This window comes from Desarmillaria tabescens (genome assembly GCF_030435595.1).
Source record: "Desarmillaria tabescens strain CCBAS 213 chromosome Unknown EV420scaffold_33, whole genome shotgun sequence".
Lineage (NCBI taxonomy): Eukaryota > Fungi > Basidiomycota > Agaricomycetes > Agaricales > Physalacriaceae > Desarmillaria > Desarmillaria tabescens.
The window spans coordinates 460,318-483,959 of record NW_026848332.1 but is presented as its reverse complement, the minus strand read 5'-3'; the positions used below and the strand labels follow the sequence as shown (position 1 = coordinate 483,959).

General features: G+C 48.4%; 9 protein-coding genes across 9 annotated transcripts; 6 read left to right on the top strand and 3 right to left on the bottom strand.

Moving 5' to 3' along the window:
* Positions 1–1,684: 1,684 nt before the first annotated feature.
* EV420DRAFT_1274312 (uncharacterized protein) lies at positions 1,685–3,417 on the top strand (the record flags this gene model as incomplete). Its single annotated transcript, XM_060467830.1, has 9 exons — positions 1,685–2,017; positions 2,069–2,223; positions 2,278–2,357; positions 2,409–2,461; positions 2,511–2,551; positions 2,608–2,645; positions 2,702–2,792; positions 2,849–3,087; positions 3,173–3,417. 9 exons carry the CDS (start codon positions 1,685–1,687, stop codon positions 3,415–3,417), a joined length of 1,275 nt encoding a protein of 424 aa, XP_060327763.1.
* Positions 3,418–7,022: 3,605 nt separating this feature from the next.
* Positions 7,023–8,798, top strand: EV420DRAFT_716950 (uncharacterized protein). Its single transcript, XM_060483210.1, has 5 exons — positions 7,023–7,052; positions 7,109–7,586; positions 7,643–7,808; positions 7,861–8,216; positions 8,272–8,798. Exons 2-5 carry the CDS (start codon positions 7,445–7,447, stop codon positions 8,682–8,684), a joined length of 1,077 nt encoding a protein of 358 aa, XP_060327762.1. The 5' UTR covers positions 7,023–7,052; positions 7,109–7,444; the 3' UTR covers positions 8,685–8,798.
* A 433-nt stretch (positions 8,799–9,231) lies between these two features.
* On the bottom strand, positions 9,232–11,054 carry EV420DRAFT_716899 (uncharacterized protein). The gene is made up of 5 exons (XM_060483208.1): positions 10,766–11,054; positions 10,557–10,715; positions 10,284–10,507; positions 9,828–10,230; positions 9,232–9,779 (listed from the first exon to the last, which is right to left on the bottom strand). Exons 1-5 carry the CDS (start codon positions 10,933–10,935, stop codon positions 9,290–9,292), a joined length of 1,446 nt encoding a protein of 481 aa, XP_060327761.1. The 5' UTR covers positions 10,936–11,054; the 3' UTR covers positions 9,232–9,289.
* Positions 11,055–11,574: 520 nt separating this feature from the next.
* EV420DRAFT_716902 (AAA domain-containing protein) lies at positions 11,575–12,791 on the bottom strand. Its single transcript, XM_060483209.1, has 5 exons — positions 12,536–12,791; positions 12,375–12,475; positions 12,316–12,326; positions 12,043–12,259; positions 11,575–11,988 (listed from the first exon to the last, which is right to left on the bottom strand). Exons 2-5 carry the CDS (start codon positions 12,445–12,447, stop codon positions 11,765–11,767), a joined length of 525 nt encoding a protein of 174 aa, XP_060327760.1. The 5' UTR covers positions 12,448–12,475; positions 12,536–12,791; the 3' UTR covers positions 11,575–11,764.
* A 183-nt stretch (positions 12,792–12,974) lies between these two features.
* On the top strand, positions 12,975–15,808 carry EV420DRAFT_1646172 (uncharacterized protein; the record flags this gene model as incomplete). Its single annotated transcript, XM_060477871.1, has 4 exons — positions 12,975–13,093; positions 13,143–13,224; positions 13,274–13,654; positions 13,901–15,808. The coding sequence occupies 4 exons, from the start codon at positions 12,975–12,977 to the stop codon at positions 15,806–15,808; spliced, it is 2,490 nt and encodes an 829-aa protein (XP_060327759.1).
* Positions 15,809–16,100: 292 nt separating this feature from the next.
* Positions 16,101–17,495, top strand: EV420DRAFT_716603 (uncharacterized protein). Its single transcript, XM_060483206.1, has 2 exons — positions 16,101–16,472; positions 16,531–17,495. Exons 1-2 carry the CDS (start codon positions 16,325–16,327, stop codon positions 17,376–17,378), a joined length of 996 nt encoding a protein of 331 aa, XP_060327758.1. The 5' UTR covers positions 16,101–16,324; the 3' UTR covers positions 17,379–17,495.
* A 566-nt stretch (positions 17,496–18,061) lies between these two features.
* On the top strand, positions 18,062–20,085 carry EV420DRAFT_716756 (uncharacterized protein). Its single transcript, XM_060483207.1, has 5 exons — positions 18,062–18,403; positions 18,461–18,623; positions 18,681–18,888; positions 18,948–19,338; positions 19,407–20,085. Exons 1-5 carry the CDS (start codon positions 18,234–18,236, stop codon positions 19,897–19,899), a joined length of 1,425 nt encoding a protein of 474 aa, XP_060327757.1. The 5' UTR covers positions 18,062–18,233; the 3' UTR covers positions 19,900–20,085.
* On the bottom strand, positions 20,025–22,146 carry EV420DRAFT_716556 (uncharacterized protein). The gene is made up of 8 exons (XM_060483205.1): positions 21,982–22,146; positions 21,835–21,934; positions 21,735–21,784; positions 21,546–21,681; positions 21,056–21,497; positions 20,417–21,009; positions 20,271–20,362; positions 20,025–20,216 (listed from the first exon to the last, which is right to left on the bottom strand). The coding sequence occupies exons 1-8, from the start codon at positions 22,003–22,005 to the stop codon at positions 20,151–20,153; spliced, it is 1,503 nt and encodes a 500-aa protein (XP_060327756.1). The 5' UTR covers positions 22,006–22,146; the 3' UTR covers positions 20,025–20,150.
* Positions 22,147–22,358: 212 nt separating this feature from the next.
* EV420DRAFT_1274146 (uncharacterized protein) lies at positions 22,359–23,197 on the top strand (the record flags this gene model as incomplete). The annotated part of the gene is made up of 4 exons (XM_060467814.1): positions 22,359–22,668; positions 22,725–22,918; positions 22,955–23,089; positions 23,138–23,197. The coding sequence occupies 4 exons, from the start codon at positions 22,359–22,361 to the stop codon at positions 23,195–23,197; spliced, it is 699 nt and encodes a 232-aa protein (XP_060327755.1).
* Positions 23,198–23,642: the final 445 nt, after the last annotated feature.

The following is a 23,642-nucleotide window of genomic DNA, read 5'->3' as shown; positions in this document are numbered from 1 at the left end:
ATCCCACCCAAAAGACTATGGCATACTCGGCCCAGTTCTCTTTGGATGTTCGACCCTGATACTCCAAATTCCTGATTATTCTTTCTCACTCCCCTTCATCGCTCTCGGATTCGCTCTCGGACTCGGACCCGGACTTCCCACCATTCAAGCGCCGGCCTTTTTTCGCCACCAATCGTCCGTATCCAAAGCTCTGCCCTACCTATTTGGAATGAGGAGAGGCTGGTAAAAGTCGGAACAGGTGCATTGCTGTACATTGATGTTATCGTAGGCAAAACAGAAATCGAATTTGATAATACAACATTGGGTAACGCGAAAGGTTCGGGAAGATTCGGCAAATGCCGAGTACGTCTTGATTCTCTCTGAATTACTCTGTCAATTCATTGCTCGAGCTCACGCGCTATTATCTTTTCTCAGAATCATTCTTCAAGACATATTTTCTCGTTCACGCGCAAATATTTTGAGAAGATCATCAAACTATCATATTTCGGCATTCATCTGCCGATGACTATTTAGAACCCAGGCCGTGCTTTTTCCGATGCCGATCGGCGGCTTAAATCTCATCGTTGAAACGTTGACAGCTGGACCTGAGTCGACTCGAATGCAGCTGTATATCTATGCCTTTCTTTAACACGTCCGTCACTCCCTGCGGGCTCTGCTTGACAACACGAGCTCAACTCCTACGAAGGCAGCTGCTCTCTAGAGGCATCCCTTTATCTATCTCCCGGGATTGGTCATGTTAACTTCAATTCCTGTTTTTCTTGTGATATTCTAACAGCAATGTATAGGTGACATAGAAGAGACCAGAGGATGGCTAACCTCGCTATCGGCTCAACAAATTATGCTTTTGAAGCACAGCCGGTCGATGGACCCCAGTTTTCGACAGGGCACATTTGTCAATTCCGAGAGCACGTTTATCTGCTGCGGCCATTCATGTAAAGCTCCCTAGGTCTGTTCAGTGGTGTTTTGTATGATCAGTCCCTGTTCTCGCTGTCCAAAGTTTCGGGTTCTTCGCTCCGTAAGAACATATTCCTTTATCCTGCGAACGCCACTCCGGATATTCTGTGAAGAGCTCAGAACATCGATAGAAGAGCACTGGCGCTTGTTTTCATCCTCGTTGTTTCACCGGATCCAGTCTTCAATTAGTAACGGTCCACGCGTCTCTGTTGCGTTTGAATTGCTTGCTTGTACTCAGGCACGACTCTGCATCCTACACGCCTCTAAGCATTGATATCTGTGATATCCCCCTCTTCTTTACCCACAAAAGAACGCGTTTCACTAGGTCCTAAACCGAACACAAGTTCCTGCACGTCAACATGAGTCTGCTCCACAGTCGTAAAATTATGAGAACCATCATTCATCCTGTCGTCTCTTGTAGGACTCATCTCCAAAAATAGACTGTGCATGTCTATTTTAACAGCGCTTTGTAGGAGAAGAGAAGATGTACCACCGTCCCTGTGTCTTCTTACGTTCAAGCCTTCTCTTGTATATACTTTGATGCTCGACTTTGGAATGATCGTACTCCCCAGCCTCGTTTTCGAACTTATTCCTTCACACTAGCGCCCGTGGTGGGAAACGCGCTGTACCATGCACCTTCTTCACTCATCTGCCTTCAAAGACTGTCCTGACCGCGTGTCGTCGAGTATTTATTGTCGTCTTGTTTGGCTGCTGTTCTCTCCAGAGAAACATGGCCTACTCTGACTCCAGCGAAACGTCCTCTTCTGAATCGAGCAGAACACACTCCCCGACACCTTCATCCACGTCCATCGTGGACTCTGAACACAGTATCCATCGGCTGTGCAAGTGCCGATGCGACCCCGAATGTAATTGTTCATGTCCATGTCGCGACCATTGCATCTGTCTCTCGAAATACGACGACAGTCACACGTGCAACGACAAGTGCAACAAGGACTGCGAGTACAAACATAAAGGGCAATGTCAAAGGCAATGCGGCTCCCACAAGTCTTATCGAAATCTAGTTGTATGCCTCGACGGAACATCCAATCAGTTTGGTCACCGAGTCGGTATCCAGATTCGCTACCTTTTGCTCCCTGCTGATGTGTTCTCTCAGAATACCAACGTCGTGGAACTGCACAATCGTATACTGAAGGATGACCCAGATGTTCCTCAGCTTACCTTCTACAGCAGCGGTATTGGGACCTATGTCCCTCCAAGTAGACTTTCCGTAGCTCACTGGTTGCATAATTTTGACAAAGTATTCGCATGGTAATTACATTATCATCTATTTGATTCTAGATGCACTGACTGAGGTTTCATCAGGAGTTTTAAGCGCCTTGTCGAAGAAGCATACAGGTGGATAGCAGATCATTATCAGCCCGGAGATAGATTATTTTTGTTTGGTGGGTTACCTCTTTTCGGACAGAGATAAAGCAAACCAATGCAGCCTAAAGGTTTTTCTCGTGGGGCTTACCAAGTTCGTGCGTTAGCAGGAATGATTGAGAAGGTTTGTGCACTTTTGTATACCACCGTCTATACTTACCGGTATGATTTAGCTCGGTCTCGTTTTCTCCGGAAATAAAGGTTTAATTCCCTTGTGAGATCTTTCCTTGGTCCTTTTCGTTCTACGCTTAATATGCAATGATACCATAGTGCCTATGAGCTATATTCCTACAGACACAAGGGCATGAGTGAGATAGACATTTCTTTTTCCTTGTTCGTATTGGATTTGATGTCCCTTAATTAGAAATTAAGAGCGAAGCAGAGGCTGAAGCTCTGGCACTGAACTTCAAGCGTACATTTGCGAGATCAGTCAGGGTTCATTTCGTAGGTGTCTGGTACGTTTTATGACTAATTCCCTTGCGAAGATGGAGACTGAGCTGTGGCCGTACAGGGACACCGTCTCTTCAGTAGGAATTGCGCAAACGAAGCCTTTGCCATTGACAAAGTCTGCTTCTCATATATGTTTCTTCCGGCACGGACTGGCCTTGGATGAGCGTCGTGTAAAATTCTTGCCCGAATATCTGGCCGGGGGTCGGTCACCGCTATCTGGGAACGAGCACTACCCTGACGAGGATCCCCCTAACGCGAAGGAGGTTTGGTTTCCAGGGAGACACTCTGACATGTGTGATCGTTCAATCCTATCTTTGAACGCTATTAATGCCCTTCTTTAGCGGTGGGAGTTGCCAACGAGGTCATACGATTGATCTTTCCCGAGTCCCTCTTTTGTGGATGGAGAACGAAGCCGGTGTAGCAGGTCTGAATTTCGCACCACGGCGTGGTGGAGTTGAATGGAGATGGGACGATCATCATTTAGACAAGCCAAAGAACGCATTAGGTGGGTTATGGTGGCTAGTCGAGTTTCTGCCAGTCAAGCATCTGCGGTATATTGACAAGGAGAGCACTACGCGGTATTTCTGTTTCCAGGGTGGCCTTCAGTCTGACTCACGAACCATTTACTAGGATGCCTCATTTTGGTCGAGGTCGTTTAATTGTTCCGTCACAGCTTATTCACGCCTCCGTGGCATTCAAAAAAGATTACACGCCCTCCGCCGTGTTTATCGGCAACACAAAAGCGGTTTGGAAGCCTCTTGTTGGGATAGGCAGTGTAGACGACCTATCTTGGGCCGATGAATGGCAGGATTTTTTTGAGATGGATCTCTTTGATCACTCTGTTGCTCGAGTCGCGATGGAAGAACTTCGCTCGTTGAGGTCTAACACCAACGTCGACAGACCTGACGTAGCTCGACAAGTGGTCCTCCTGAAACGCTTATCATTTATGGCACTATCAAGTAAGTGGACCTATATCTGGTATGTAATCACCATTTCCTTACTTTCAAATCAGGACAAGGTTCTCACACAATCTCTGAAATGATTACGGAACTTGTGGCTATACTATCGGACGAAGATGACGGAATCAAAGCGGAAAGCGCCTCTTGTCTTTTCCAGCTTGCGAAGCACTGTATGTCTTTCCCTCACACTGAAACCTGTTGTCCAACACATTCTAGGGCACCATCGTCAGATCCTAGAAGACTTACATGTTGTCCAATGTCTGAAAGCGATGTTGTACGGTCGTTCGGAAGCAGCGCGTCTTGCCAGTATTCAATGTCTCTCTCAGTTGATCTTGAAACCCGAGGGCGAAAATGAACACGAAGGTACTCGGACTGACATGCAAGATAAGCGCGAGCCTTGGGAGAACCATCTAATCGAGGCTCGAAGGACTTTATCAGAACAGCCGGACGTTTGGATCGGGACTCTTTACAATCTGCTTCATTCAAATCTTCAGAATGAAGTTACTCTAGGTACATCTTGCCTTTCCCGCCTGGTCAAAATAGGTATGTTTTGTTCATTATGCGTCACACTGTCATGTCAAAGCGAGATATTCAGGTTCTGTTCGAGACGAATTTACGACGAACGATAGTAGGTCTTCACCTCGGCCTGCCACGTAAGTGTACTTAACATACTGTCAGGACTACCTGGCTTTGCAGAGCAGCTCATACGACTCCTGGAGAATCATCACACCCAAGGGCATGCTGCCTCGTCGCTCGGGAGTATACCGACATGCTTAAAGGGTATGTTCATTTGGTTGGTTTGCCGTCGAGTTGCCATTCGGTTACTGAAAAAATGTGTCTAGGTGTGACCGCTATCAGCCAGAGTCAGATGGTGGTCTCCCTGATGTCGATGATAAGGGGTGTAAATTCTAAATCAAAAGGAGCAGGCGTGGGGTGTCTTAGTAAATATTTCGTTCAAGGCAGGCCACTCATTTACCTGGGTTTACTCATTGCTTACAGAAAACGAAAGACCCTAGAATGCAAACACTCATCCTACAACAAACAGATAATCTGTTGGTAGACTTGATGACAAGTCTTTTCGGCGAGGAAATCATTGCCACTTCCACGACAAGGAGACTGTCATTAAGGCCTTTGCACCAATAGCTGCACATAGTAGGGCCTTCTTTCCTTTTAATACGCGCTATTAATTTCCATGCTAGGTGAATGCCTCACGCAGCTCAGCCAAGATGGAGTGATTCGTGTGTTGATCCACGTCTTGTGTGTAGACCGATGGCTCAGTGCGGAAGAAGGTGTTACCTTAGTGAAAAATATCTTTTTTCGAGGTTAGTAAGCTAATTATAGAGTCAAACATTAAACGTTGATATATCCCTGCACCAGATTCCCGCCACATAAAAATGATGGGCGGAGTCATCGATGCGCTTGTAAACATCGGTACCAACGGCGCCAATCTATATAGGACTCAATACTTGTTCCGTGCATTGTACGAGCACAGTGCAACTCTTCAAACCCATCCAGATTTAACACCAAGCCTCTCCGTCATGAAAACGATCGTGGAAGCTATGAAATACTCACATTCCCGTATGAGGGCAGTGGAATTCCTCGAGTCAGTCGCGCGAGGTAAGGACATTTATTTCTTGGCACCAGTTCAAATTTATGAAAACCGTTGACTGCATAGCTGAGAAATATCCGGATATGCACGAAATGCATCTACTTATAAAGATTGTCGAACTTGGCGATGGTAGGCGATTATGATGCACTATTCGCTGTCCGAACGGCCTTGGAGATCTTTACTGCGGCTATTTATGGTGCGTACACCCATCGTCCTACTCCCCGCACTAGTGACCATATTCCGTAGACAAGTTTGATGATTTGCTTTTAAAACCGGATGTCTTTAAGATACTCACCCAGGATATTGATTGGGACATCAACCATACGTTCCGGGAAGGACACAATCTCAGACAGAATGTCAAAGCACAGATACCTGGCGTCCGTTGTATACAAAAGCTTATTAGAATTGGTGAACAAAGTGCCTGCGTTCTGAATCTGCCAGATCCTTACTATCTCATAAGAAAAAGCGTGGACGATGCTGTTTGAAGAGGAGGTGGTAGATAAGCTCCTAAATATACTTGCAGCATTTAGGGATGAGCCAGAATCCGGCGAGTGGTTGCGGCTTTATTTTCCAAAGTACGATACTTTGCTCGAGGGAACACTGTCGAATTTGATGAAGTACAGTATGCATCTCGAGTTCGCTTTCCGTCGCCTTCTGCTGACAATAATGTATAGAGGATGCTCTGAGTCTACTGGACAGTAACAAGCACCTCCGAGGAAAATTGCAGCGATTTATCTCCCTTGGAGTTTCAACGAAGTCTGAGGACGACACCCACATCTTGGCCTAGTAGTTAAAGCTACTCATTCAGTATGAGATAGACTATGTATGTATAGCCAGTCGTAGATCGAAATGAGCTAATGGCAGTGCCGCGTGTGTCGCGCGTTAGACTAGTTCGAGTCTCCTGTCTACTGATGAGCTAATGACATGAAAATACTCAGTACTGAATTATTCCAGGATATACGCGAGGTGAACCGTGTCCAGTATACCCTGACTTACACGCCCTCAATTTCTCAGACCATATATATGGCCGGCGGCATGAAACGGCGGGCGTGTCTTGAGTAAGCAGGAAAGGCATGTGATCGTGAGGATTACGTGTTGTGCTAGGTGCCGGCATTTCCCGGGAGGTGGCACTAGATTCGGACATATCCAATCACAGTCGGCCCATCCTGGGCCATCCATCATGATTTCCTCTGGTCGGTGTTGAGATGGTGGTCCTCATTCGCTAATACTTCATTTTGAGTATACGATGCGTCCCTGGTCCTCAACTCTTAGTTTCCGCTGCATTTGTTTTCAAGTGGTTTCGCAGTCTCAATAGCTTCGTTCGGAGACATTCCGTTCGTCGTATTCCAACTTCCACTGGCGTTATGTCATGCAGTGTACATCTGTGTACATCGCGAGCTGGTAACGGTGATCTGGCATGTCATATAAAATAGGATAGTCAGGCGATAAACCTTTCCGTGTTTTATCTGTTATTATCCACATAAACGCGCCTACCTGCTTGTGCAAATGCTTTGGATATGCGGGAGGATCATCCTCGTCTCGAAAAACAAAAGGTAGAGTCCATTGGTACCAGTCTTTAAATATTTAACGCGGCTACGTGCTGATTTGCATATAGTGACTTACCGACATCCCGAAAGGAAAAATGATGGTAGTTGTGGCGCCATCTCAACTTCCATTCCATGAACTGCCGCTTTTCGGTGAGCATCTCATCTGCTTCCTATAATGTGAACCACACCCATATAATATGTCTTAGATAATGTTTACATTGCTGAATCCCCCCGCGCTGCGTTATTAAAAAGAGAGTATTCAGTCCGCTGGTCGGTCCGACATGAGGCGCACGCTTTAATACCCCATTTCAATCCCCCTGGAGACGCCGTCAAACGATGTTTCTTCTAAAGAAATGCTCAATAACAAATTTGGGGTGTTGAGGTGTCATAGACGTCGCAGCCTAAACTCGGCTGTTCTTCTATGGATGGAGATCATATCTCAAAGGACGGACCCGATCTCTTACGATTGAGTACGTTAACGCCCCATCAAGTCTCTTATGAGATAAGCGTGTGTCCTCTTCCACAAACGGCCACCTACCCTCATGAGTCCGACTACTATCGACGACAGAGATAGCTCCGTGTCCCGTATTGGCACCTGGGTAGATGGTGGGACCCCACACGAATACGATAACACCGTGTCCAGCTCCAAGACCAATGGGGACCATCTTTCGGTCACTTTCACTGGTACGTCCACTCTGTGCCTGCGAAAATATATGTGGTCAACAACCCTGTAATTATAGGAACTCAAATCGCAGTTTATGGAACGTACGACTATAGCTCTTCTGGAGTTATTACTTCTTACGCTATTGACGGTGGTAATGCAACACGAGTTACACATACGTCTGGTGGCGGAGACACCTACAACGAAATGTTTTGGGAGTCAGATTCATTGGCGCTCGAGCAGCAGTGAGTTATCAGCACGTCTTTGCGTTGCCAAGGAAATTCAGACCTTATACAGCGAACTAGTCGTGACGATGGTGCACGTCAATACAGGCTACGGCGATCTCGAAGGGACTGTGTGGTTCGACTATTTCAATGTCTACAATGAAACGACTTCATCAGCTTCCACATTCACCGGTTCCGCAACATCTTCATCGTTACCTTCGAGTTCTACGGCAAATTCCCCTGATGCTGCCGCTTCCCTAGCTTCCTCTGATTCTTCATCAGCCAACATTGGCGCCATTGTCGGCGGTATCGTTGGTGGTGTTTTTGTCTTTCTGGTCGTCGCCGTTGTATTCGTCTGGTATCGTTCTAGGCAAAAGCGACGGGATGTGCATACCCGCGCAATCGGTGATCCCCCACCACCATTTCCGAGTAAGCCCATATCCATATTCTTTTGGTGTGGCACTCATCAATTCTAATTTCTCAGGTTCTAATGGTCCCAGACCTCCGCTTCTTACTTCTGGGTCCGCAGAACCCTTTATACCGACGAGACAAATACCGGTCTTCCCTGTTGTCGCGTACAGGGATGGTGCCAGAGATAGCGTGGATACCTCCTCTTTCACAGAACCCATCTTCGCTGGTCCGACTTCTAGCATGTCTTCCAAGTTGTCACACCACCAGACAGTTTTGTCATATGTACCGGCGGCAACAGGGTCGTCGACAGCGCCGATGTCATCCTCGTCCGCTGGTCGGTTTGCCGGTGATAGCGTAGCGGAGATGAAGCAACGCCAAGGGGAGGCCGTGGCAGGATATTTCGAACCTATCCAGCATATCGACAGTGGGGTTCGTACACGTCCGCAACCAGAAGATGACTTGCCCCCAGTCTACAGTCCTAACTAGCCGCTTCATCTACGCCTTTGCCTCTTCACGAACTATTTTTGGCTCGGCGTTACATATCAGCGACACCTACGCCACCATGTTGCTTTCTACTTTGTGTACAGCGCACTTGCGGCGCACAAGCATCATTGTGGTATGTCCAGACCGGTACCCTGTACTACACTACTAGTTCGGAATGTTTTATTCTACTATTTCTTCGGGTATATTATTGGCAAGTACTAGCAGATGTTTTATACCTTCTTGTACGCTACAGTGGTTTTGCCGCCATAAAATTGGACCCGTCTCTGTTGCAGAGTAAATTCGGTGAAATTCTGTCCCATATTTTCGTCGAAGAAATTACGAGGTGTCAGTGATTCTATGTCAGCATTTGGTCTTCGTCTAAGTCGAGGCCTTAATTTGGATGGGAATATATGCGCCGAGGCGACGAAACGCAAGCTCACGCGCCGACGGACAGAAACCATATGCGGTTTGTAATGCCAACAACAGAATCTAGAACGGCACATCTTCGTCTTTACGGATGATGAAGTGAAAGATCGCTCGCTCCATTGTTGCATAGCTAAATTCAACTACTATTACAACCACCAACATACATGAATGATCCTAAGAGGCTAAAGCTGGTAGTCCCAGAGAGGAGTCTCAGTGGTGAACTTCTCTCCTCGACGAAGTTCAAAGTGTTTCGCCGTGAGCTGCGCAGCTCGGAGGAAGAGTGTACCGTCGAGTTTCTCTGCTCCTGGAAGCTCCGTCTCCGTAAAATCGACCTGACCGCTGGGACGTGTACCATACAGCGTCGCATAATAGGCCAATGCCCTCTGAATCTTACACAGATGGTCATCCGGGTGGAATAAGGCTTGCTGAATTATCGCAAACCATGGATTCGGTGTGGACGACAAATTCTCGTCTGCTACTGTTGCAGAAGACCCGTTGGGAGCCACGGCCTGGGCCTCAAAGAACTTTGGTATATCGAAGCTGGGACGGCCGCAAGAAATCCACCACGCGAAAGTTACAGTCATATAGCTACGGAGAAGTAGCGCTTGGGAAGTGGTGGAAAGGAAAGTTACGAAAGATGGCAAAAATATGGCTGATGTGACGAGATGCATACTGGAAATATGATTAGCCACAATTTCTTCCACGAAAGTTGGTACGCACAGAAAGAAATTAGCGTGGAACCTTTTCCCAGGCCTAAATCCGCTTATTGCGTAGATGATCGTGTTCATCCACTGCAACTCCTCGATTTTCCGATGCAATTCTTGAGGGTCCGATAGATGTAACGACCACTGATTGGTATACCGGAATAACGCTTCTCCGTTTGCGATGATTGTACTTCTTATAGGGCTTTCGTCACCACTAGGAGGAATTGTAAGCGTTTCATCTTTCAAAACGCGCGCTAGAATGTCGAAGGCATGGGTTCCTTTCTTCCCACTGGGAAGATCAGGCGTTTCAAGACTCGTAGCCTTTTCGGCCTGCGCATCTAACGCCGTAACGGAAGTCAAAGCAGAATAAGGCAGGAGATTTTGAACGTTGTCAGGATGAACGGCGGTTTGGGCGAGACCTATGGATACATTCATAAGGACGTGTGCGTACACAATAAGACTCGAGACATGCCTTCGATGACTATTCCCGGCAATCCGAATTCAAGACCATTCCCCATGTGTATCATAGGGTGAATCAGGCTGGCCATCAACCGGTTGAGCATAGCCGGCTGTTGGTTACCTTTCGTCGTCGCATCGACGTTCACAAATTCGGAGAAGACGAACTCTTCCAATACAGAAGCAATTCCTTTTTCGGCTATTTTATCCTTGAAGAAGGTCATATACGCCCCATAATATCTGAGATGTCCATCAAGCCCTGAAAACATAAAAGGAATACCATACGAACTTTTCGTCTCCTAGGTGAGCGTTGAAATTCGCAGAAGATATGGGACCGGGAGATTTGATAGCGGGCCTTTGACTGGGGCTATCTTCGCGATATACGGCCTCGATTATTTCTTTACTAGCACCGAGAGCCCAAACGGCCAATACATGGTGAACGATATGACTGTCCAAGTCAGTGGTAAGTTCAAGCCAGATGGTAATAAAATACGCAACTTATGAAACCCTTTGTCATTGAAGAAAGTATGCCACTTCTCGTAATCATCACGAAGGACGCTCTGCAAAGCCAGAGTGGACTCCGCATCAGCCCCAGGAAGAAAGGCCGGAGCCAGACTGGAGGGGAGGCTAGAGGGCGCTGGAAAAAGCTCGAGTGTGCTGGAAGACATGTTCAAAGCAGAGTCCTGTAAGAGGCTGTAGTATGTATGTACTGAGAGACCAATCAAGCAGAGTGCATTATATACCCAGAGCACCCAAAAAACTCCGTTAATTGTAAAAGGTCACGGGTGGCCTCGGGATCGTTTGCATGAGAAAGAAGCACAAGTGCCGAGGGAAGTCGTCACTTTTTATCCTATTATCCGTCCATCGAGTAATATGGATGTGAGGAAACTGGTAAACGGCCCGTCATTTAAGAGGCCTTGATCTTCATAAAGTAGACTTGAAATCCTAAATAGGTAGGCAGCATCAGACACAAGCTTTTGATCCACTCAGTGTTAAGGACGCGTAGCAGCCGAAGGTTCGAGGGCGTCGCAAGAAAGCTGATGGTGAGTTCTTGGCCACTGCCGGAACATGTTAAAGAGCAGTCAGATGGTGTTGGTAAGAAAACTGTGCTCGGCATGATGCCGGATTGCCCTTTCTAGAATCTCGACAAGCTTCACCGTTATTGAAAAGTATCATGCAGTTCGCTGCATATTACAGGTTTCAACGTAGTCATAGATTTATGTTGCGTATCGATCGGTACTAGTAGCGCCAATGATCTTCAGTGGTCCAATATCTGTCGAATGTTTCTCTTAGCTCTCACGGAATTTGGGTATATCACGAGAGAATCTTGAATAAAACTCTACGAATGCGCCGTGCAACCCGCTGAAGATGTCCCATTAGTACGAAAGCCCGCGAAACCAGTGTCATCTTCCTCGAACCATAGTCTCGACGCGCTTAACCCAATCGTTTAGCTCTCTGCCCCATCCACCCAGTCGACGCATCTTTTGATTTTCAATGTCAAAACCCACTCCGAGCCCGATTTCTTTCATGCGGGCTCCGCCCCGTTCGCGAATGAACCCGATGTTCCCACCAACACCAGCACAAAATACTGTTGCGCGAAAAAAACACTTCCCTGAAGGACTCTCTACACCCTGGACTACATGGAGTTCCAAGTCCGAAAAGGCGGAGAAATGTTCGAACAAGAACTCGGGGAAAGTAGAGGAGGAAGGGAGGATCAAGCCCTGTGGAGATTTAATCAAAAGGTTGGCCTACAATTTGTCAGGGCGTAGGCTCACAGATAATATCGGTAGCGTTATTCTGCACAAGTTTTCCAATGTGTTGTTGGTAATTGCCATCGATGATCCATCCGTTTGGATTATCATCCATCGTTTTGCTCACGAGAGATTGGAATTCTTCATTGGGAGTCTGTTCCCAATCTGGCCGCCAGAATATGGTGTCAAGCGAGATGTAGGGGATGCCAAGGATCTGGGATAGCTTTTTGGCAAGCGTGCTCTGTTCACGTTAAAGCGCGATTGGTAAAGAATTGTAGAAGAAACATCTTTTCTTGCCTTCCCGGTCCCTGTAAGGATTTTAGCTTTCCTGCCCGGTACTTTATGACATGACTCACCGCAATTCCCAACTATGTGAATTCTGTATCGTCCTTGGGAGTCGCCAACTAAGGGTCGGTTCATTCGTTCCATCTGATAGTGACGGTCTTTTTGAAAGAAGCTGAAGAATGCCATGATGACTCGCCAATGCTTACCACCTTGCGGTACCGGCAAAGTTTACCTTACATAAAAGTGAAAAGTTATTCTTCCCCCCGAATCACGTTGTGAAGGACCAGACAAACAAATAGAGGTAGGAAACCAGCGGGCCGCAAGTTCGAGTCCAATAGCAAGGAAAATTTTGTCGAGCTATCTCAAGACACATGAGACACATGTGGTAAAAAACCTTTACTGGCATCTGAGAATGAATGAAGGAGGAAGATTCACTGGTTCCTTCAGCCAGTGTACATTTGCAAAAAGCGCCGTTCCGGGACCCGGCTGCGGCGTTAATAAATATTGGATGTCATAATTTTGATCATACGATGAGGCTGTGCTTCCGGCCTATCTAATGACAGCGGGCTCGTCTCTTTACACCTAACCACGACGACCGTGATATCCCCTCGGGCGTCTAGGTGTATATCGTTTACAACCTACTGCGCTTGCGACGGCCTGAAATTCCAGCAATGTTCAAAACTGCAGCAACGAAACTTGCGCACAATTCGACTTTACCATCCTTAGCTGGTCACAGCGATATACGTCCTCTTCAGGACCTTATCACAGCGGAGAAAGCTGTGTTGATATCGTATGTACTCTACATGCCTATACGGTAGCTTATCGCTTAGTAAAGTCAGGCTCCAGAAACTCAGCGTGGACTTGACGAAGGCTGCGGAAGCATTGCGAACGTGGGGCGCCGGAGAGGGAGAAGATCTTGGAGTGAGTTTTGATTTGTATACATCTAATATCATCACCTGAACTCTGTTAGGATGCACTGGGCGCATCAACTTCAATTATAGCCCACTTCACCCATGCTTTAACGTCGTATGCTACACACGAGCATGCCATTCGGGACCATATGAAGTCTATACGAGCACGAGAAGAAGCCCTTGACGATCTAAAGCGAAAGAGAAAGGTCATTGTCGGAAAGGCCGAGACTGCGGAGCGGAAGCTTAGCAAGATGAGTCCCGAACACAAGAACCTCGCGATGCAGACGGACACCCTCAACCAGCTCCGAGATCAGATTCGGTCCTTGGACTCTGATATCATGACGGGGGAAGCATCGCTGGGAGACTTCAAGCGGTCTACGACACGGTCAATGATGGGATTGAAATTTGGAGGTTTGCTCGAGTTGAGCGAAAAGGGAGTGGTACGTTTTATCTCTATTATGGCGCATACAATGGTTCTGTTACACCATTTACTTTTTTGTTTTCATTCCTGTTTAATCTGCTTCACGAATGTCGCGTGCGCCTGCGGATTACCATGCCAAGGATTCGAATCGGCAGTTTCCAGCATCCGCACTCGTCTTTTTTTCCCACATCGACCTGTCTTTCTCTACTTATTTGATTTTTTGTTCAAACGTTCATTTGTGATTCATGTCCTGACTATTTTTCAGATTGTAGGAGACTACGGAAAACTGGTTGTCTCGGAGATTCCAGAGGATGTGACCCAACCTGGAATGCCTAGATTGATGTACACTGGCCACCCCAAGGTGGAGATGCTCGTATCAGAAACGTACAAGGCCGTTAATCAGGTTGGCTTCTCTACGGTCGCGTCGGACCTCCGAGAGCAGCAGCGACCTCCTATACCTTCCCTTCCCAGCTCACCGGCCCGACCAGCTAGAATGGACGAAGCACCATCGAGCTCTACCTTTTTATTTGCACCACAGGGTATGAACGGAGGTCATTTCCTCGATGCGTCAGACGCGCCAAGCCCATCCAACAGTCCTTCAACGTCTGTGCTTCGGAAGGACTCGCTTGGAGACAATTTTGGTCCCCGGAAGAAAGAAACGGAAGCATATGGGTATTCTGGTTCGGCCCCACCCAGTTCTTTCCCTGTTAAGACACCCTTTAGCATTGAAACTCCTTTGCTCAAGAGTCACGAACCCGAACTATCCTTCTCATCGTCTATTGCTGAAGCATTGAAATCCCCGGGTTTTGGGAACCCCATCGATGAGCCGGCGCCATCCTACGAAGTCTCTCACTCACATTTGTATGCTCCGCCCCCTGGTCCACCTCTTGGTGCGGCGGTGCTCGGTTCTGAGCCAGGTTCGCGCCGGGTATCAACAGCCTTATCCGATGATGCTGAGCTTGCTTATGTAGCGGGTGAAGAGGACACTACGCATGAGCACGGAGATGATAGGCATGTTCGATTTGGGCGCGTCGGCGATGTCGACGAGGAGAAGGCGAGACCTCAAGTCCAGGTGGAACCAGAGCCTAAGAAGGACTCTCCTATAGGTCGTTCTCCTCGTCGGATTCCTGTGCCTCCAGTGTCCACAGAAGATGAAGAACGAGAACTGAATGCAGCCGCTGCCAGGGAAGTCAGCAGAGAACTGGATGCACTCACATTTAATCCGCCTCTACCACCGCCTTCTCCACGAAAAGACTCTGAAGAATCTCCGGAGCGTGGTCGTCCCCTAATCCCTGCTCCTTCTTCGCTTGGTTATGGACCACCTCCAAATCGCGAGCCGTCTCCTCTTGCTCCTCCTTCCGCTCCGTTTGCCACTCGTTCGATCTCCAATATTGAGACTACCGTGCCTACTCCAGCGCAGTCGTATGCACAAGCGCATCGCTCATCAAGTTCATTTGGATCGCGCAACGAAGGCGCGAGCAGCCCATTAGTCGAAAGCCGTCCTTTACCGCCCACCATCCATCTTCAAGGCGGTCGATCTTCTCCTGGTCCCTCTCTCAACTCTCCCTACCGCACCAATGCCCCCGAGTTCCCTACTCCCCGGCCAGCCTTTGCAGGGCGTGTTAGATCATCTTCGTCCAGTTCCTCATCTGCACAGCTCCCATCTGGTGCGCGGACCATATCTGCCGCTGCGTTCCGGCGACCACCACCTAGGGTGACGAGCAATGGAGGCTCAGTCGATATCAGCAGTAGCCCAACTGCAAGCTTAGGCTTAGGAGCGTCGCCTCCTCTACCTCCCGTTCCTGTCCCTGGACCTGCAGATACGAGTCCGTTGTCGTTCAGCAAGAAACGGTCGGCTGTTGGGGGTTCACCTTTGCCATCCAACAGAGGTAGCGGGCCAGTTCTTCCTCCAGCTCAGGATGGCAGGAGAAACAGTTTTGTGGAGAGGGAACGGTCTGATTCGCCAGTATCAGAAGAATATGATTACCTCGATGCATATGTGGACGAACATGAGACGAATAGGAAGTCGCTACCTCCCGCAGACGGAAGCCCGATGCAGCAAGACTTTGGGTCTTTAGGGAACGTCAAGGTTATGAATGACGACGGGTCGCCAAGCAAGGGAGGGTATGGAGAAGGCAAGTTCGCCACGGATCTGGAGGGGGGATTGCGGTGAAGCGGACCAGCGCGTGTGTTCGATTTCGTGTTCTTTTTTGCAGGTTCAACTTACTTTGATTTTTTTTTCTTCGGGAGCAGTTCTCGCTTGATCTACTACTACTCTATCATGATTTTTCCTGTCATAATGACACGGTCATGCATAAATCACTATCTAGGTCTTCTGTAACTGCTATGTTACTGTACGCTACTGTACTGCATCTTTGACTATTTGATTAAACCTAAAGTTCCCCGTCCTATCTTTCCAGGTACACGCGCATACTCACGTCAAAGCGTCAAGGACGTTCTATTTAGGTGCTTACGTTTCTAAATATGCTTTAGCTTCGTGCTTTTTTTGTTTTTGTTCTCCGAACAATAAGGTAAGTGGTTACGTGCCTAGGGTGGAAAATAACTCCGTGTTGACAATAAGATGGGCTGTCTGCTTCATTTCGGGTCCGCCTTCTTTTGTTGATGCACAATGGTGAAGTGTATAAGTACTGATGTTGATGAATATCGGTCTTAGCGGTTCCCTCTCACAATGCTTGCTACGACGAAAATTGTTTTCCCTCCCCCACCACCGACGACGAACTGCCTCTCGTCTCTTGAGCGATCTCGACTCCTCCGCAAGACGAAGAAACTTGAGCGCGTATTAGGTTCCGCGCCTCACTTCATTGATGATCCTCTAGGTGCATTCAAATTTCTCATACCAAATCAACCAAAAATACTGATATTTGATTCGAACAGCCCTCGATCTTCCATTCAACACGGATTCTGAGTCAATCCCCTCGAGACCGTCGACATCATCACGCAGCAGCATGGACTCTTCGCGTTCGCTGTATCGGGTGACGTCCATTGACAGGCCGCGGTCGCGGTCTATGCCATCTCGGCGGTTGAGCGTCGAGGAACCATGGCCAAGCTCGAAGCCACCGCTTATGAAGCTGTCAAAGTCCCCCGGGGCTCTGCCCTGTATACCAGCATCACCTCTCGCCGCACACTCGTTCTCCCCATCCGCTATGACCCCCCCAGACTCTCCGACCGCCCCAGAGTTCATAATTCCGACTAACAACAGCTTGCGTCGCCAGAAAATGGACCGGCTGCGGAGGAAGCTCGGGGATGGCGTCCCTGTGGACCTTGTTTTTCCCAAGCAGAGAGAGAGCGTCGTGGTTCAGGCCCAGGTCACGGTGGAGAAGTTCACTCCGGTATTGTTCTCACCTCCGCCTGTGCCTGCAAAGCCTCTTCAGTCGCGGGACTCTATATCTTACCCTTCTCCTCATCGCGCGGTGCGTAAGGTGAAGCGTAAGCCTGTACCACCGCTCGACCCTTCTGAACTTGATGCTCTGAATCCTCTGCCCTCGCCAGTCGAGATCCGACGAAGGACTTTGAGCCTAAGCTCAAGTTCCTCGGAGTGTAACTCGCCTGCATCCGAATATTCGGAAAGGAGCTTCTTGTGGGATATACCTGAAGAGTCATCAAGACGTTCACGAAGCTTCTGGACGAGCGCCAAACAGGATATGGGCCGCGAGGAGGACTCGGAGTGGCTGGAAGTGACGTACTCCAAAGAATTGGGGTTGACCGTATCTTCGCCCCCATGATTTACAGCAAATATTCGGATAATTTTCGTTTCGATTCGCAGTCAGTATGTACTCGCTTTCAAGTTTGCTGCTCGCTTGTTACTACGTTGCTCTAATCTACTCACCTAATTTTTCGATACCTACTTGGTACTTACTACACATCTTGACGATGCATTTTCCGCTGTTGATCGACGCCATGCTTTATCTTACGACTCATTACAGTAACCTCATATTCGTAGTTTAATGGTTACATATTATGAGTACAAGACTACGAATAGTGGACCGAACGTTGGAGCTAGAAGCTTGAATCTGTGTCGAACTCGAATCAAGAGATTGCCGCCGAGTTGCCTTTTGGGATCGCCTCCCGAGCTTCTTGTTTGGGACTTATCTTCTGACCACTGTCTGGCCGCAGAGTCGATCAGCATCAAATGATGGCTCACCATAGAACTGGCAACCATGAGATTTACTTACAAGACCCGCATGACTAGGTCGGCCTCTCGGGTATATTAATTCCTACCGCGCCCGTGGACCTGGGGCCATACTTTACCTCGGCTTTCTCATGTTCAATTGGTAGCGAGTCCTTCAACTTGCCCTTCACTTCTAGTGGATGAATGAAGCCCATATTTATTACTCGCATGAGTATCTCTGATGTTTTGTTGATTAATTACTGATAACCACATCCTGATTCGTTAGGAAAACGTGAATAAGTATATGCTTCAATTTGGGCTGTCAGCCATTGGAAGATGATGATTCGTCTCCTACATATGATCATGCACCAAGGTCAGCTGCGCCCTCTGAGCAGATTCTCTCTATACGCCTTACTAAGACATTGTATAAGTATTCAAGTCATCGATTTACTAGGACCAAATCACCGCGATGTCTACCGCTACATTCGAATGGTTCCCATCACCCGCCATCCTTCCTACCAACTTCACTCCCAACACCATACCGGGTGTCGACGCTGAATCAACACTTTCGCTACAGAACGTTCTCCGAGATAACCATGAGAAGTGGCACGTCTTTTTTAATCACCTAAGGTTTCATAAGTGAGTCCCGTGGGGGAGGACGCTGCTTCGTCTCCGAAGCTTACAACCGGACCACAGCCATATTACTCACCATGTCCTTGCAATCTGGGCTCTTGGGGCGAACAAGAAAACCATTGAAGCCGTCTATCAAGAGTATATTCCCATGCAAAGGCCTGCCATCAAGTCCCCGAATAACATATCATCGGAGAATTTTACTACTCACTTGGGAGATGATCAGTGTGTACGGGATTTTCACTAAATGCAGCCGGTGTTGATGAACAACCTAGGTACTTCGAAGCGTACAAGGCCTTTTTCCGAGAGAACATCAGGGAAAAAGGATTCGCGGACGGTGTTGGAGGAGTTTGTCTTCTCCCCGTCTGCTAATGTCAGCTCTGCCGGGGATAAGCAGCCTGCCATGCTTAAACGCTTGCTCAGTGGATTAGTGCATCCTATCATCCACACTGGGTACGGTCTTGAATTCGGTTTGCCGGGTATGGTCGTCGAAGGTAGCCATGATGACATCCCTCGTCTCAGCGCCGTAGGCTAATATTACGGTTGGATACAGGCCTCGCACAGGCGGCAGTCCATCACGATCAACTCAACCTCCTCTTCCCTCCTTCCTTTTTCGAGCCAAACGTTGACACCCTCGCAGAAAAGGTTTCTGCGAATCTCACGTTGGATTCGGAACCGAGTGATAAAACGGAGATTCATGCTTTCGATATCTTAGCTCGGGTTCTGAAGAACGACACGCTGAAATATCCGGATACTAGCGATCCCGAATTTTTCGCATATACACTTCGAGACAACGGAGCGACTTTGCTTGGATATGCGAACCAATGGTCGCTCGGTCCCAAGGATATATATCATAAGATCGAAGAATTGCAGTGGATGAATACCGTCCTATATGCTATCACCGGTTCTCACCCTGGAAAGAAGTTCTATGCTGATTTCTTCTAGTGCGTAGAATCTTTGATTTTCACACAAACAAATGACAAATAGGACGACGCATTGACTTCTGATATAGCATGCATCTCGTCACCTCATCGTTGTTTTTACCCTCTTTCGCGGCATATCTCACACCGCCTTCACAAGCCCTCCTTCTTCGCAGTTACATGGCTGTATCCCTCGCATGGTGGGTCGCTCGTGGTCGGCCTGGATTCGACATACCAAAGTTCTTCGAGGTGACGATCCAGGACTCGGAGCCCAGCTCCAACTCATCCACACCGACCTGGAATTTACCTTCCGCTACCAACCCGTGGTTCGCTATCATTCAACAAGCCATCGTCCACCCCGATGATCATCTATGTAAAATCCAAAGAGCGTTTGTGCACTATGCAACATTGTATGGGGCACGTCCATGTGGTAAGCCCGACTTTTCGCAGACGGAACTCGAGGGAGCGGAGAGACTTGATGGTACACTGTTTCTACGCGCAGCGCAATTGACAGCAAAACATTTCGAGTATGAAGGGAAGGGGGAGAAGTATCCGGCTGCTCAAACTTTATGGGACTTCAGCTAGACAATATGGAGAATGGATTCGTATACAGCACGAATGAAATTACTTAACAACGAGGGCCTTTGGAACCGCATTAATTCGCACACGGCGACGCAGTCGTGCCCTCGGGCTCTCAGCACTGAGGAGAATGGCGCTTGGATATCCGTAATGGAGACCTGCGTACTATTCCTGAGGAATGTATCAAATGACTACCCTGTCAGTTCTCCAGAGGCTTAAAGGAATCTATTTTATGCGAGATGCTATGTAGAAAGGTATTACATATGGATGGGTTTGCCATACGCAGCCATGGCAGCCTCTTTGAAGGCTTCGCTGAGCGTAGGCTGGATGTATCGTCAGGACCGTAACAAAAGATCAAGAGGAGCGTAGAAACGTACATGAGCATGCGTCGTGCGCGCGATATCCTCAGCGCTTGCACCGTACTCGATAGCAAGAACACCCTCCGAGATCATTTCTCCGGCGTTAGGACCTACACACCAGATATAAGCCATGCAGGACAGATGAAAAAAGAGTCAAAGCATACCAATGATATGCACACCGAGGATCCTATCAGTCTCCTTCTCAGTGATGATCTTGACGAAACCATCCGTATCGAGGTTGGTCTTGGCACGCGAATTGGCGGTGAAGCTGAACTTGCCGATACTGTATTGCACACCAGCGGCTTTGAGTTCTTGTTCTGTCTTTCCAACCCATGCAACCTCAGGGTGAGTGTACACAACCGATGGGATGGCATTGTAGTTGACGTGTCCATGTCCAGTCTTCATGAACTCGACAGCAGCGATACCCTCCTCCTCGGCCTTGTGGGCCAGCATAGGTCCAAAGGTGACATCGCCGATGCATTTGATGTTAGGTACCGAGGTGTTAAACTGATCATCGATGATGATGCGGCCTTTGGGGTCCAATTCCACATCGATGGCTTCGAGATTCAAACCCTCGACATACGGTCGACGTCCAACAGCAACAAGAACAACGTCCGCTTCGAAAGATTCCTCCTTTCCACCCTTGGCAGCCTCCGTCTTGATGATAACTTTATCATTTTCCTTATCCGCAGACAGAACCTTGGTGTTAGTCTTGAACTTCATGCCCTGTTTAGTCAATAACCGTTGGAATTGTTTACTGGTAATAGTCAGCAGCAGATGACACAAGAAGGGGGCACACCTACGCGACTTCCTCGTCAATGCCGGCACCACCAATTGCACCCAAGAACTCAACCACAGTGACCTCAGCTCCAAGACGACTCCATACGCTACCCAGCTCAAGACCGATGACACCACCACCAATGACGACCATCTTTTCAGGAACCTTTGGCAAAGAGAGGGCTCCAGTTGAGCTGACAATCTGTTCTTCGTCAATCTGAATACCACCGCCTGGGAAAGGCGCGACTTCGGAACCGGTAGCAATGATAACGCTCTTCGCCTCGAGCGAGTTCTCGGACCCATCGTTCAGCTTGACTGCAATCTGTGTAGGAGAAACGAACGAAGCAGCACCCTTAAAGTAGTCGACCTTGTTTTGCTTGAACAGGAATTCGATACCATTTGTAAGACCGGTCACGGATTGCTCCTTGGCCTTCAGCATCTGGGGGAGGTTCAAGCTGACACCACTAACTGAGAATACTATCAATGACGCGCTATTTGGCGCAGTAAATGACATACCATCAATACCCCTCCGTTGAAGGTCATGTTGCGTTTGGTGGTAGATATGAGAGTTGTTTAGCATGGCCTTTGAAGGTATACAGCCAACATTCAAGCAAGTTCCACCGGGAGGACCGCGTTTGTCAATGCAGGCGGTCTGTGAACTTCATTAGTAAAGCCGAAAATTTTCGGAAACGATGTGGAGAGCACCTTCAGACCCAACTGGCCGGCCTTTATGGCGGCGACGTAGCCTCCGGGACCTGTAGAAGATGAGCTTTGAGGTCGCCGTTGCATACAGCGCTCTACTCACCGGCACCAATGACAACAACGTCATAGGGCTCGGTCGGGGTCGCCAGGCCTCGCTGACTCGTCCATCGACCAGCCTGCTGACGAAGCCGACGCGCGGCGGTCTATCATAGAGCATTAGAGAGAAGAAAAATGGATCCTGCACACGCACCCGCTGCACCGTTCGTGAAAACATGACAGTTGAGAATGAAATCGCAACCCGACGTCGACCGCGATGACGAGAGTCGTGACACGTCACGCGTCACGGAACGCCCCAAAGAGATCCCGATTTCGGTCCGAAAATCCGATGAAGGCCACGCTTGTACTTCACGTTTACCGTCGACCACCACCTGCTTCGTCCCTCGTAAGTGCTCCTTTACTTGCAAGTGTAATAATGTTGACTTTTGGATCCCTCATCGACCCGCATAGCTACAGCATAACAAGAGCTCACTAGCAAGTATCGAAGCTGTCCGAGTCTCATTCGCTGCCATGGGATCTGAACAATCTTCGGCTATGTATCTAGGAGAAAGTTCAAGTATGACAAACAACATGAACGAACACGAGGATCACATTCCATCTGACGACGACGTCATCTCTGTCAAGCGTATCCTGAACAGCCACCTCCCTGTCGAGATCATCGATGATATACTTGACCTTGCTCAGTACTGGCCTCATGTTCGCGAAAGGCGCCGAATGGAAGTGAAAGCTGCAGCTGATCACCAAGCAGGAGAGACATTTCCAAAGGCCGAGTGGTGTTATATCGTCTCCCCTCCTATTCCCCAAGATGCTAAAGTGCATACGGTGAAGTTCGTAATTGAGAGTCGTGATCAGGGCTCTGGAGGCGAACCAGAGCACCAAGGTATATGTGCTGCTTCTCGTATCACTTCCTCGCATCTCACAGCTGGCTATCGATAGGGACCTACGAGGGATCATGGACGTGGTTTGAGGCAGCAATAATACGCGGAGAACCGTGGTGGCTCCGCAAAGTCCTGACGATGCCTGTAGATCTGTACCGGGAGGAGGATGGGTCACATGTCCCACAGGACGTGCGCAGCGCAGCACGAGCTGCTGAAGTACGCTCCCGCGAGGAGGACGAAACCAGATGGCATGTCGGAGTAAACGTTACTGCCAAAGGATTTTACAAGGAACATACGATTGTCTGGCCACGTACAGATGAAGAGATCGAGCAACATCCAATGAGAGGTCTGATTGGCCTCTCACACGAGTTCGTGAGGCTACTTGAACCTGGAGATAGGGTAGCGCTGATGGCCAGGGCGATGGTAAGTCTTCCTTCACATTACAAGCCCCCCGCTTCTAAATCAACCCAGTTTCCTGCATGGATCAATAAAGTCAAATGTGCCTCGATAGATGTATTCTATACTCTATGACGATTTCGGAAGCCATTACCCCGAGCAGGCTCTTATCAGCAGTCCCCTGAAGAGGTGGTCAAATTGCCCGATCGACGACGTATGGTACTGAAATAAAAATATCACTCTTCACTGGCCTTCATTACAGTTTCGTGCTGTTTCAGTGTCAACATCTTTTGGATATGGCGCAGTACTTGATGGGTGTGTTTCAGCGGATTTGTCAATCACCGTGACTACCAGGCGACGAAGACTTCTACTGTCACACGACTTTTCTGCACATGAACTGTTGAGATTCTACTGCAGTCATTGGCTCCTCGTGGCTCGAGCGGCTTCTCTTGATTTGGAGATGTGGGGGCTAATTCTGACAGCGGGAACTTCAACAGATGGACGCACCGTACCGCCTATCTTACCACCGGTCTCCTGATGTCAAAAATAGACGTCATGTAGCGGACCATATACGACGTCT

What these genes read in the sequence shown, in the direction of transcription:
- EV420DRAFT_716902 (XM_060483209.1), bottom strand. Translation starts at nt 12,447, where the DNA reads ATGGAACGAATGAACCGACCCTTAGTTGGCGACTCCCAAGGACGATAC. An exon ending in TAACGCTACCGATATTATCT is followed by an intron (nt 11,989 to 12,042) that starts GTGAGCCTACGC and finishes AAATCTCCACAG; the next exon opens with GGCTTGATCCTCCCTTCCTC.
- EV420DRAFT_716899 (XM_060483208.1), bottom strand. Translation starts at nt 10,935, where the DNA reads ATGTCTTCCAGCACACTCGAGCTTTTTCCAGCGCCCTCTAGCCTCCCC. An exon ending in AATGACAAAGGGTTTCATAA is followed by an intron (nt 10,716 to 10,765) that starts GTTGCGTATTTT and finishes TGACTTGGACAG; the next exon opens with TCATATCGTTCACCATGTAT. An exon ending in TTCCACGCTAATTTCTTTCT is followed by an intron (nt 9,780 to 9,827) that starts GTGCGTACCAAC and finishes TCATATTTCCAG; the next exon opens with TATGCATCTCGTCACATCAG.
- EV420DRAFT_716950 (XM_060483210.1), top strand. Translation starts at nt 7,445, where the DNA reads ATGAGTCCGACTACTATCGACGACAGAGATAGCTCCGTGTCCCGTATT. An exon ending in TCTTTCGGTCACTTTCACTG is followed by an intron (nt 7,587 to 7,642) that starts GTACGTCCACTC and finishes CTGTAATTATAG; the next exon opens with GAACTCAAATCGCAGTTTAT. An exon ending in TCATTGGCGCTCGAGCAGCA is followed by an intron (nt 7,809 to 7,860) that starts GTGAGTTATCAG and finishes GACCTTATACAG; the next exon opens with CGAACTAGTCGTGACGATGG.
- EV420DRAFT_716756 (XM_060483207.1), top strand. Translation starts at nt 18,234, where the DNA reads ATGTCTACCGCTACATTCGAATGGTTCCCATCACCCGCCATCCTTCCT. An exon ending in AATCACCTAAGGTTTCATAA is followed by an intron (nt 18,404 to 18,460) that starts GTGAGTCCCGTG and finishes ACCGGACCACAG; the next exon opens with CCATATTACTCACCATGTCC. An exon ending in TTCTATGCTGATTTCTTCTA is followed by an intron (nt 19,339 to 19,406) that starts GTGCGTAGAATC and finishes CTTCTGATATAG; the next exon opens with CATGCATCTCGTCACCTCAT.
- EV420DRAFT_716556 (XM_060483205.1), bottom strand. Translation starts at nt 22,005, where the DNA reads ATGTTTTCACGAACGGTGCAGCGG. An exon ending in CCGGCCAGTTGGGTCTGAAG is followed by an intron (nt 21,682 to 21,734) that starts GTGCTCTCCACA and finishes TGAAGTTCACAG; the next exon opens with ACCGCCTGCATTGACAAACG. An exon ending in GGCATTGACGAGGAAGTCGC is followed by an intron (nt 21,010 to 21,055) that starts GTAGGTGTGCCC and finishes GACTATTACCAG; the next exon opens with TAAACAATTCCAACGGTTAT.
- EV420DRAFT_716603 (XM_060483206.1), top strand. Translation starts at nt 16,325, where the DNA reads ATGCTTGCTACGACGAAAATTGTTTTCCCTCCCCCACCACCGACGACG. An exon ending in CTTCATTGATGATCCTCTAG is followed by an intron (nt 16,473 to 16,530) that starts GTGCATTCAAAT and finishes TGATTCGAACAG; the next exon opens with CCCTCGATCTTCCATTCAAC.